General features: G+C 38.4%; 1 protein-coding gene across 1 annotated transcript in view; it reads left to right on the top strand.

Moving 5' to 3' along the window:
* The window catches only part of ATF7IP2 (activating transcription factor 7 interacting protein 2), a 49,737-nt gene extending 36,970 nt beyond the window's left edge, over positions 1-12,767 (top strand). Inside the window, exons 7-11 of the mRNA XM_081297249.1 lie at positions 3,686-3,759; positions 4,904-4,965; positions 5,675-5,741; positions 10,940-11,025; positions 11,624-12,767. Coding sequence (XP_081153375.1) covers positions 3,686-3,759; positions 4,904-4,965; positions 5,675-5,741; positions 10,940-11,025; positions 11,624-12,037 — 703 coding nt within the window. The 3' untranslated portion in view covers positions 12,038-12,767. The remainder of the gene's footprint in view (positions 1-3,685; positions 3,760-4,903; positions 4,966-5,674; positions 5,742-10,939; positions 11,026-11,623) is intronic.
* The last annotated feature ends 472 nt before the right edge of the window (positions 12,768-13,239 follow it).

Here is a 13,239-nt window from a genome sequence, read left to right as displayed (position 1 = left end):
GGATAAGGGATTTTGACTATAGTGTAATGAACCTCTGAGAAGATCTACTTGAAATTTAGATAAGAATGTTAATTTTCTTTCTTACAAATAATAGTAAACACTGGAATCCCTCATTGATAAATTTGACATAAAATTGTTAAAGCCACATTTTAAAATGTGCATAAAAACAGTTCATTTCACAGAATGAAAATAAATATGTAGAAAGTTCTGCTTCTGCCCATGAAACATTATGGTAAAAGCTCAGTTCCTGTAGCTATTAAATACCTTGAAAAGCAGTCTAAAAACGGGGGTCTGTGGGGACACACTGTCCAGTAGGGACCTCAGGGCAACAGAGAGGGGAGTCACCCAGAGCTGGGTGGTCCTGCTGTGAGGTCCACCAGAGACGGAGAGTTGGTAGAATTTGTGCCTCAGAACAGCCAAGAGAAGAAAGTGCGAAGACAGCGCTCTGAAGGTCCATGAAGGACATTTCTTGAATCATTGCCTAAAAATGGATCCATGCACACAATACGGAAGCAACCTGAGGCGGAAGAGAGAACTACTGGAAAGAAGACCAAACAATTTCTGAAAGTCCAATATTTTGATTTCCCACTAAGATGAATAGACTTAAGAAGCCATTGGTAAAGTCCAGAGATGGCTATGTCTCAGTGGGGCTAAGTTAGTCCTAGACTAAAGACTGCAAAGGACCTCACACTAAAAAGCTAAAAGCAAGTTTCAAAAGATTCTTCATAATCCCAAAAAGTTTAATTGCCTGCCAAAAGAAAATCCAGTGCTGAGGAATGAAACATCCCCTGCTCCATAGTACACAGCTACTAAAAACATGGCCAGGAATGCAAAGCTGCAGAAGTGGGACCCATTAACAAGGAGGAACGTGAGTGATCGACCTGAGCCACTGCACATGGCAGGTTGAGCAGACAGACAGCGCCACAGCAGAGCCCTCAGTTTGCTCTCCACACTCGACGTTATAGAGGGGAATGTGAAGATGTGAGAAATGGACGGAAGACACAGAACCCAGCTGAACTCTCAGATATGAAAAAGACAGTGGTTCAAAAAGTAGACGGGATAGAATTAACATCAGAGTATTTAATTATTGTTTCTAAAAATCAATGAAATACGAAAGGTGCAGAAGGAATGAAGCAATGTCCCCACCTGAACAGCACAGTTCAAGTAAAAAAAATTGCCCGAAATGTAAAGCTGCAGAAATGAGACCCAGTCATGAGGAGGAACATGAGTGGTAGACCTAGAACCAATGTATGTGACGGATTCAGCAGATGGTGCAGAGTCGGAGAAGAAAAAGACCAGAAAAGCCATGAACAGTGCTTCAGAGAGCTGTGGATAAGAGTCCTCCACCGCCTCTGTGTAGGTGTGTTTGGAGTGTCACCAAGGAAGGTGGAAAAGGCAGTGGAGCATACAGTGTCTGGTGGAAACTTTACAAAAAAGTTAACAGACCCCAGTGGAAGAAATGTGAAACCACACAGTGACAACCTGTCGCATATTTCAGATGGCTGGAACTCTGTAAAGAGAAAACGTTAAAAAGCAACCAGTGATAAAAGACATCACATAGAAAGGAACAAAGATTTACAGTGGCAGCTGACTTCAAACTAGAAGACATCTATAAAATGGAGAAGTATCTTAAAAATCTTGGGGCTGGGGTTGTAGCTCAGGGGTAGAGCACTCGTCTAGCACATGTAAGGCCTTGGGTTCGATCCCCAGCACCACATAAAAATAAATGAAATAAAGGTATTGTGTCCAACTACACCAAAAAATAAATATTAAAAATAAAATGCTTGTATCCAGCAAAAATAAAAGCATAGGGGAAAAACAGACATTTTTAACTAAAAAAGTTGGGAGAATAGATCAGCAGCAGCCCTGGACTAATGGAAATTTTAAAGTAAGTTCTTCAGGCAGTAGGAAAATAGTACTGGAGAGAAATTTAGATCTATGTAAAGTAATGTAAACTTCCAGAAATAGTAAATATGGGTAAGTAAAAGTATCTTTCTGTTTCTATATATGTATTTCTCTCAAGTATTTCTTTATACAGACAATTAACAATGGGAATTTAGAATATCATCAAAGAATGTGATATACTTGGTAAACCAAAATATGTATAAAACCTTTAAGATTACAAAGTGGGCTGGAGATGTTGCCTGTTGGTAGAGTGCTTGCCTACCATGTGCCAGGGGGGCCCTGGGCTGGGCTGGTTCCTAAGGAGAGAGAGAGAGAGAGAGTATAAAATATTGCTGAAATTTTTTAAGGAGATGTAAATAAATGGTGGGATATACTACATTTTTTGAATCATTATTAAGAGAATCCATTACAAAGATGATACTCCCACCCACCACAAGTTGAATTACATTGAATGCAATCCAAAACTCCCAGGAACCTTTATTGTATAAAGTAACAAACTGGTTAAAAACATCCATGAAAATGCAAAAACCCAGATGAGTAACAGTGTTATTAAAAAAAAAGTCGGAAGACTCAACTACCTGAGTTCCTGACCTGTTGTAAAGCTGCAGTATTTAGACAGCGGTATTGGTCTAGGCTAAGTATATAAATCAACAGACACATACAGATGTCATCCGTTGGTGTAGTGGAAAGGTGTCAAGAGAATAGGGAAAAGATTTCCTTTTCCACAGATACGTGTGGATAACGAGGGGGGACAGAATAAACCTCAACTCTTCACACCATATATAAAAATTAACTTAAAATGAATTATAGACCTAAATACAAACGCTAAAAATATATAAGACATGTACAAGATAATGGTATAATTCTGCTGGAAAATTCCTTTAGCATTTAATTAACTTAATGCAATTTGCCTCAAGGTTTTCTTAAGAAAATTCTGATGTAAAACGTGGAACTTATAAAATTGGAGTGAAAAGGGCAGAAAAAGATGTTCTGGCTCAGATATTCTCTAAACATAAACATCAGTCACTATCCTTGCCTGAGTTTAGAACATTTTTTGGTAAATTATGGCTTAATATAGAATTATTGCTGTTATTTAAAAAATAATGTTATTTATTATAGTCCTGCATCTTCAAAAGTCAGAAGTGTCTTTATGAGTCTTAATGGGGTTCGTTCAGTTATGTGTTTTCATTTTTATGAAAGTACCTACATGTCTAGAGTGATAATTACATATTTATGTAGAGAGTATCTTTATGTAGTCTACTTATTTGGAGTCATTTTGAAAAGATCTCAAAAGTTTGTGTGTTCAACGCAAGGGCACTTAACCACTGAGCCACATCCCCAAACCTTTTTTATTCAGAGGCAGGGTCTCACTGAGCTGCTAGACCCATAAAGCTTTTTTTTTTTTTTTTACTCTTTTTTTTCTTTAATATTTATTTTTTAGTTTTCGGCAGACACAACATCTTTGTTGGTATGTGGTGCTGAGGATCAAACCCGGGCCGCACGCATGCCAAGCGAGCGCGCTACCGCTTGAGCCACATCCCCAGCCCCTATAAAACTTATTATGGATATATTGTATTGAAGTTCTATGTCCTTTTGTTTATATAAATGAATTGGAAATCTTGGGTTCCTTAAGTATTTCATTTTTATCTCCTCCATCCAATGGTTGTTCACTTAAAACATGTTATGAAATAATAACTTAAAGGAATTCTAACCACTAATTGCATGCTTAAGCCTGGTAATGCATGTTTAGTTTATTTTTAATTTTTTTTTATCATTTTAGTAACAATGATGATGTTATGTTGATTTCTGTGGAAAGTCCTAATTTGACAACTCCAGTTACATCAAATCCAACAGGTATCTTAACATGATTAGAATATGATCTATCAAATTAGAAAGCTTAAAATAGATATTTGTTAAAAATAAAGAACTGAATAGTACCTTTTTCTAAAATAAAAAATGTACCTACTCTGGAAATGTTTTGATTTCTGTGATTAATAATACCTAAATAAATACATGACTCTTTAATGTAATTGATGTTTCTTTTTAATCTTGTATTTTATCAATTTCTATCCTTTTGTTTCTTTACTGTGTTTATCTAATGATTTTCAAGTTAAAAAATTTAAAAAATTACATATAATTTTTTAAATCGTTTGCCTTGACCTTCTGTTGGTGCTGGTGGTGTTTTACTTCTTGCCTTTTTACCTATTAAGTTGTTTTACACTTTATTTTACATTTAAAGTTTGTCAGGTTTGTTTTTTAACTTTTTTGTTTTTTAACACTTTTTTATTAGTTTAAATTTCTCTAAACATAGCCATATTTTTCAGCCCATAAGTTCTTATCTAAAATTCCTGTTTTTACTTTATCAGAGTAGTGAATCTTAATTTAAAAAGTTTGCCTCCATTTATGAAGCTACTTAATTGTGTCCACAGTTTGTAAATCAAAGAACTACAAAAGATGCTAAGTATTATAATTGAGTCTTCCAACTGGTTCCAGGAAGAATGCCTTTCAGCCATCTGGGCAATCTATTTTAACAATATCATGAATTTAAAAACAGTTGCAGCTGAGTATGATGGCACACACTTGTAATCCCAGCTCCTTGGGAGGCTGAGACAGGAAGATGGCAAGTTCCAGGCCAGACTGGACAAAATTAAAAATCTGTAAAGGGTCTGGGGTGTAGCTCTGTGGTAGAGCGCTCGCATAACTTGTGTATAAGGCTCTGGGTTCGATCCCCAGTGTTTAAACAATAAATAGTTCCATAGTCAAGTGTAGGGTTTCAAATGCTGAAATAATTTTCAGAGCTACTATTATGTTGTAGAGTTACAGAAAGAAAAGATTCTTTTAACACCCAATTAACTTTTTTAACCAGATCATCAGATTTGGGAATAGGTAAAGTCAATAGTTAATTAAAAGTTAATCAGTGTCCCCATTGTTTCATAATTCATATATTACAAAGATCATAAATGTGTAATAGTTTAAAAATATAATAATTTTCTTTCAGATATTAGAAAAACAGCATCAAGAAATTTCAACAATTCACCAAATGCTACACCAGAAGTCAGGGTAGGTAATAATCATTGTCTTAGATTGTTCACTTAAATTATAATTTGTTCTAGGTTCTTTAGTGTTGCTCTGTGTTGGATACCTTGGTGTTTGTCGTTGATTCTTGTGCAAAGTTGATGGGAATGTGGTAGTATATCCCATGTACCCTCCCACTACACCACCTCCGTGTGTGTGTGTGTGTGTGTGTGTGTGTGTGTGTGTGTGTATGAGAGAGAGAAAGAAAGAGACAGACACACAAATCAATATCCAGCTAGTTCATATAGTCAGGTTCCAGGCCAGCTTGTACTTTGTATTAGTGTCTAACTAACTAGCCTAACCAGGTTCCAGTACAGCTCACACACTGAATAACAGACTGCTAGTGATGAACATATTTCCTAACCATACCCACTTACCCATTTACAAGTACATGTGGATTCTTAATCATTCTCAGAAACCATGCAGTATTTTATAAGGGCTTCTCTTTTATTGTATAATTAAGTTAAACCATAAGAAACTCAGAGAATGTTCAGTTTCTAGCTTCTAGATGATCATTTAGGTCTTTGGGTACACCTCATCGTAGGATACTTCCAACGTGCACAGACCTTTCCATCTCCTGCACTGCCAAAAGGTGGGGAAACGTTAGTTTAAAGTTGTGTTTCATCTTTTAAAAATGATTCTCTGCTTTTACAGCAAAACCTTACTTATTTTTTTTTTAACAATGACTTTTCAGAGTGTAAAGAAGAAACTTGATTTTGTTATTGATTTGACCAAAGAAGCCCTGTCCAACTTCAACACAGGTAAAGGTTTTTTGTTTTTCTTAAGAAAGTGGGAAGCATAATTCAAAATGTCCTTTTGAAACTTATGAAGTTTGTTTTATGTGTTAAAGTACATATATTTATAGTTTTATGCAGTTTATCACATGTGTAGATTTGTATAATTGTCACCATAAGACTTCCTCACGGTCCTTTTTATAGTCACACCTGCCTCTTGCCCATAGTCCCTAACCCCTGGCAACTACTTTATGACCGTGTCTTTTCACAAATGCTATGAAGATATGGTAGAGTCCATGTCCTTCTGAGACTGACTTCGACTTACCACAGTTGTCTTGAGTGCTGCTCATGTTGTTGTGTGTCGGTAGTGTGTTCCTTCTATGGCCAAGTAGTAGCCCATGACATGGATGTATCACACTTGTTCATCCATCCACCCTTTGAAAGACCTCTGGGTTGTTTGGGGCCATTATGGATCTCTTCTCCTCATGGCACATACCTTTTCCCTAACCCTGACAGCAGGGGTTGAAAAGACATAACACAACAGGAAATGCAGGTAGAAACTTAGGGAGAGCCACAGCAGTGCCCTTTTTCTCCAGCTTAAGCAAAAAAAAAGTGAATCTGGGGCTGGGAATTAGTGTTATTTTAGTAAGCATGAGTCACAAGCCCAGGAAGTTCCAAAGAAGATAAACATCAAGAAAACCATACCACTGAGCACGGTGACTCAGGCCTGTATTCCCAGCCGCTCGAGGCTGAGACGGGAGATTAAGCGTGCAAAGCCAGCCTCAGCCAAATGAGGTGCCAAGCAACACAGTAAGACCCTGTCTCTAAATAAAATTAAATGGCATCATTAAAAGACTGGGGAAAATCCCTGTCCACTTGAAATTCTGTATCTAGCATATATCTTTCAAAAATTGAAGGAAAATTAAGTTTGTGTGTGTGTGTGTGTTCATTTATAGATGGACACAGTACAGTATTTTATTTATTTATATGTGGTGCTGAGGATCGAACCCAGTGCCTCACACTTGCCAGGCGAGCCCTCTACCACTGAGGCCCAGCCCCAGCCCAAGTTGACTAAAATATGTGGCCAACAGATTTTCACTATCAGAAATAAAATTCTCCAAGTAAAAAGAAAATGATATGAGATGGAATGTGGAGCTATGCTAAGAAATGTAACACCAGTTTGTGGAGTTCTGTCATATATACCGAGGTTAATGCACGATAACCACAGCGCAAAAGACTGCTAGAGGCGTGCGCGGTGCTGGGTGAAGGCCGAGCACTATGTGAGTGGAACCGTGTTACTTAACGATGGATTATGATTTAACATATGGTAATGCCTAGAGTCGCAGAGCAAATAACCCAACAGTGGAGATCGAGTGCTAAAGTAAGAGAAGCCACCAAAGAAAGCATACAAAGAATAAACAAGATTAAAAAAGAAGAGAAGGCAGAATGGTAGATTTAAAGCTCTGTTGATAATAAATGGTCTACACACTCTATGAAAAAGCAAATGCTGTCAGACTAAGTAACAAACGATTCATCTATCGTGGTCATGAGAGAGGCAGTTTGTATATAAACACACAGATCGGTTAGAGGTAAGAGGGTGGAGGGTGAGCCGCGGGAGAGCATGGAAGGGCTAGTCCTAAGAAAGCTGGGGTGGTGGTGCTGTTACGGGCAAGTAGGTAAGGGCTGTTACCAGTGAGTGAGGAAGAAAGCTGCAGATCACTGTAAGTACTGCACACCCCTTGCCAGAACTGCAGAGGAGCAAAGCATAAATAGAAAATGAATAATAATAATTAGAGATTTCAACAGTCCTCAGTAATCAATATGTAGAAAGAAAGTAAGGCTTTAGAGAAACCTAAACTGTCAACATTTCTAGAATATTTAACCCAAACCAGAAATACAAATTCTCTGTGTGTGCAGGGGTACTGGTAGCCAGAACCCAGGGCCTCACACATGCTAGGTTAGTACTACTCAATCACAGAGCTACTTTCCTGGCCTTTTACAAATTTGTTACTTTATTTTGAGACAGGATCTTGCTGTGTTTCCCAGGTTGGTCTAGAATATATGATCAAACACTCATTCTTTTAAGTGTATGTAACATGCAATAAGAGATAAGATTCTGGGTCATAAATTAAATAAGAAGTAAATGAGTAATCTATAATGGAAATGTAGCTGGAAAATCCCTGAATTTGGAAACTAAACAGACTTCTCAAACCTATGAGTAAAAGAAGAAACCTTAAAGGAATATTATAAAATATTCTGAACTGGATGAAAATTAAAAGATAGCATATTAGAATGTATGCAATACAGCTAAACAATGCTGACAGGGGAAATTATTAGGATTAAATGTTCATATTAGAAAACATAAAAGGTCTAAAATGATGAACAATTAAATACTTTTACCATAGATGCTGTGGGTAAGCAAGTATACTAAGAAGTAGTCAGGCAGTTTCTTGACCAACTATACTCTTATCATGACTCTGTTAATCCATTCTTTCACCTATTTGCCAAGAGAAACAAAAACCTACATCCACACAGGTTATCACAGGAGCTTTATTCATATAGCCCAGAGCTAGAATCAGCCCCAATCCATCGACAGATGAATGCACAAATAAGAGTTCACATCCATACAACTGAACACTCAACCAAAAACAAACAAAATATTGATATGTTATTAGTGTATAAGTTTCAGAAAAACCAGGCTGGGTTAAAAGAATCCTATGTGCTATGGTAATTCAATTTATATGAAATGCTAGAAAAGGCAACCTTAGTTTGCTTCTTGTTTAGTTGGTGGTGGAGATGGAACCCAGAGCCTCACAGATGCTAGGCAAGTGCTCTATCACTGAGCTTCATCCCTAGCCCCAGCCCTTTTTATTTTATTTAGAGACATGATCTCAATTAGTCTGGCTTTGAACTTTCTTGTGATCTTCCTGCCTCAGCCTCATGAATAGCTGGTGTTACAGCTATACACCCCCATGACTGGCCCTAAACCTGGTGTTCAGTGACACCAACCAGTGGTTTCATGGGAATAGGTGTGGGTGGAGGTTTGAGAAGGGATGCTAGGGGCTGGGCTGTAGCTCAGTTGGTAGAGTGCTTGCCTAGCATGCACAAGGCCCTGGGTTCCGTCCCTAAAACCACAACAAAAAGGGGGCGGGGAGGGTTACTGAGGAACTTTTGGTTGTTTGAGTGATACAGTATTGTGTCTTGATTTTGGTGATGGTTTATTAAGTGCATACATTTGTCAAAACTTGAGAATTATGCTTAAAATGGATAGATTTTACTGTTTGTAAAACTATATTTCTCAATTGGTCATTCAGTATAAAGTAGAAACTTTAAAAATAATTCTTTTGATCTTTTTTTTTGGGGGGGGTGTTTGGCGGACACAACATCTTTGTTTGTATGTGGTGCTGAGGATCGAACCCGGGCCGCATGCATGCCCGGTCCGCATGCATGCCAGGCGAGCACGCTACTGCTTGAGCCACATCCCCAGCCCTAAAAATAATTCTTACAGTGTAAGTAATAATGTGGCTGGGGATGTGGCTCAAGCAGTAGCGTGCTCACCTGGCATGCGTGCGGCCCGGGTTCGATCCTCAGTACCACATACCAACAAAGATGTTGTGTCCGCCGAAAAACTAAAAATAAATATTAAAAAAAAATGTGGATGGATGTGCGTATCCACACAGGTACCTAATGCAGTAGAAGATCCGGCAGTCAAACAGTTGAAAGCAGAGGCCAGTTTTCCCCTCGCACTTGAATGGGTTTCTAGCTACTGTGGCTGTGAGACTACAAAGTCCTGCAGATACCATTATAGTTTTTCATGATAAGGATGAAAGCTGGAGAGTATAAGACATCAATACTGGTATCACTTGGGACATCAGCGGGATTGGGATAACAGTCCTTTTTATCTACACAAAGTTGAGAGTCTGTTTTAATTTGCTAAGGATTTGTTGACTTATTTTCCTGAAGGAAGTGGTATTATGCATGGTAAGTTATGTTTTTTAGAATCTTGTCTATTTGTTAAGTTGTTTCCTTGGAAATTTAAGGCATTTGTTTCACCTCTGACCTGTTGACAATCTGCAGATCATGTTCTCACAAATTCAGTTCTGTTTAATTAAGTCAGTGTAAAGTCTGTACAGACTCACTTAGCATTCAGACCACAAAGCCATTACCTGTTCCTGAAAGGTTTTTAACACCAGTAAAAAGAAGGGACTGATAAATGAACTTTGAAATGTAGTGCAGAATTTTATTCTTTAAATTAAAAGAAAATACTGATTTCATTTGGAGGATTCATTAAGTACACAATTATACCACTAGACACAACAGACCTAAGTGGTTAAAACTCTTGGAACTTTGCGTCACGCCGCCCTAGTGCTCCAGCATGGCTCCTCTTCTTCCACTCCCCCAGGTGTTCTCATCCACTCTCACACCCACCACACCCTTCCCTCCACCCCATCTCCTCAGTCCCCTCCCCCTTTCTTCATTCCACAGTTTATATTTGATTTCTTTCAGTTCAACACAGACTTCATTGGTAGAGATTCTTCTAATCCCAGCCTCTGAGATCTTTTAATTTGGATCCTCAGGCCTGGTGGGCCTTACATACTCAGTGTTCACAAAGAGCTCTAGGTTTGCAGACATCTTTGTCCAACATCACGTAACAGCCATCCCTCTCCCCTGTGGAAATGCACCTGCCTCCAGGCACATATCGGGGTGTCCCTCAGGAGGGACGTTTTGAAGCTGGGTGTGATGGTGAGCTCCGTTTTGCTGGAGGCCGTTGCTGATGGTGGGAGGAGCATTTGAGCCCCCAAGTCCAGATTCAGCCTGAGCTTCATACATAGCAAGACCCCGTGTCAAAAAAAAAATATTGAAAATATTTGTCAATGGAAAATTATATTGGTACTTTTGAATCCTGAACTTATATCAGAAGTCGCTTCATATTTCACAGTTTTATAATTTTAATTCATATTTACCACCTAAAATGTAAACTGCTTAAAAGCCATGGAATTGATTATTGCAGGTAAATTTTTTTTTCTTGTAATTCTGGGGATCAAACCCAGGTCCTACACATGTGAGGCAAGCTCTCTCCTTCTGATCTATTCACCCAGTTATAAACTTCACTTGGTGTAGGGGGGCAGTATTGCTGGGGCTTGAACCCAGGGCCTCACATATCAAGCAGATTTTCTACCAACCAACCTAAATATTTTTTCTTTTAAATCTTGTGTTATTCACAGAAATTCCAGCACCTACCCGGGAGTCACCTTCGAAAGCTGCTTTAAATTCAAAAGAAATAATCCCAGTGGCAGAAAATACAGCTGAGGTACTAATATAAAATGCTCTGTCAGGGACTTTCCTTCCAAATTGAGTGGGAAGTATCTGTTTTACTCTTGGAAGAAACATGTGGCTCACATTTCAACTTAGATAACACTTCAGTGGGCTTTTAAAATATGCTATCATGAGTCTACTTATTAATTAAAATAATTTAGTTAAATTTTACAGAAACTATAGGTATTAAAATCCTTTTTTCATCTAACAAATTAAGAAAGAATTGTTTTGTCATAGCCATTGTTGAAAAGGGTTGAGGCTAATTGGTTTTCTCATACTAATACTTTCATGTAAGTCAGTTCAGTGTTTGGAAACAATTTGCAAATAAGATGTGATATTTATCCAGAATGTTTGAGACCTATCCCATTCTGGATCAGTGATATTCCAGAATGTAGACATCTTAGCTGCAAAAGAGCCTCATGCTTAAAAAGACTAGATTCAGCCTCACATATTCTTGAAATATCCTGTTTGTTATTTCGCTAAAAGGAGTGAAGAATGGGAAATATATATTTGAACAGCTGCAGTAGACCACTTTAAAATAGTCGGTTCCCAGCCAACTAGCTTGCTAAACTTTTTTACAAATATGCTTTTAGGATTTTGATTCCTTTGAGCACCTGCCACCTCTCCCAGAACCACCACCACTACTCCCTGAACTGGTGGACAAAATCCAGGACACACTCCCTCCCCAGAAGCCAGAGCTCAAAGTGAAGCGTGTGCGGAGACCCATGGGCATCGCCCTGACTTGGAACATCAACGAGGTCGACCCTAGGTGTGCTCCTGTGGAGAGCTACCACCTCTTCCTGTGCCACGGGAACTCAGCTAACAAGCTGATTTGGAAGAAAATTGGAGGAATCAAAGCTTTTCCACTCCCAATGGCCTGTACTCTGTCTCAGTTATTGACTTCCGACAAGTATTATTTTACTATCCAGTCAAAAGACATTTTTGGGCGATATGGACCATTTTCTGACATAAAATCTGTCCCTGGGTTTTCTACAAATCTTACCTAAAAGAAAAATCTTCAAAAACTTTATGTTGTATAGTACATATTTTCCCCCATATTTGAGTTGGTTTACAATGTTACCCTTAACACTATTTGCCATTTTAAATGGCCATTTCAGATTGTGAACCCTTTTGTACGGGGACAGTTCTCATGTATTTGTAAGTGGCTTATAGCTTCACTAATTTTTTTATTTGCATTCAGTGTGTTCTTTGTATGTGTTCTCAAACATACACTATGGTGGACCCATTTTGCTAAGGTGTGTTAGGAACAAGTCCTTTGGAGAGTGGAGCTCTATAGCACAAGTGACCACCATTTCCTCTGTTGACCATCAAGTCTGATGATTTGCTTGGGTCATTTTAGGTACAGAAAAAATTGGCCCTTTATTGAGGCCAGATCATCCTTGGGGCATATCCCCGCTAAAGTTTCATAAAAAATAAATGTCTTTCCATTCTGTTTAACTTCTAAGGGCTATAAATTTACCCCTTCTATTTTATTTTATTTTATTTTATTGACTATGTTAGTCATTTGGAGAAATAGTCCTGAGGTTTTCCCTAAGTGTATTTGTATACTTATATACATAAAATGTGTTAAACATTGTGTGTTGTGTACACAAAATCATACAACATCTCTTATAAAAAAATATTGTCTGCACTGGTTCAGTTGTGGAGTTGTCCACTGCAGCTAAGGCTTTAATTTGCTGATTCCCAAAATGCTGCCCTTCCTACTCAGAGGACATAACACTAAAGCCCTAATGGCTAGGTCTCCTTGTGCTGAGATGGAGCGAGAGAACAGACTTGAGAAGTGGAATTCGGGCTCAAGGGAGACCGACTTTTTTTTTTTTTTTTTTTTTTTTTTAAAGAGAGAGTGAGAGAGGAGGGAGGGAGAGAGAGAGAGAATTTTTTTTTTAATATTTATTTTTTATTTCTCGGCGGACACAACATCTTTGTTGGTATGTGGTGCTGAGTATCGAACCCAGGCCGCACGCATGCCAGGCGAGCGCACTACCGCTTGAGCCACATCCCCAGCCCAAGGGTGACCAACTTTGTGGACAGCTAATAACCGGGATGTTGGGAAAACAGGAAAATAAAAGATTGTCTGAAAGAGAGGCATTCTTTCCTGGCAAATAATCAAAAGTTCCAAAAGTAAATAACTGAACAGGGCAGGAGGCTTAGGCAGGAGAATCACAGGTTTCGGGCCCGCCTGGGGAAC

The sequence above is a fragment of the Spermophilus citellus genome (genome assembly GCF_964194105.1).
Source record: "Spermophilus citellus genome assembly, chromosome: 6".
Classification (NCBI taxonomy): Eukaryota; Metazoa; Chordata; class Mammalia; order Rodentia; family Sciuridae; genus Spermophilus; species Spermophilus citellus.
Note: the sequence above shows the minus strand (reverse complement) of the source record. Positions and strands in the feature narration are given on the sequence as shown.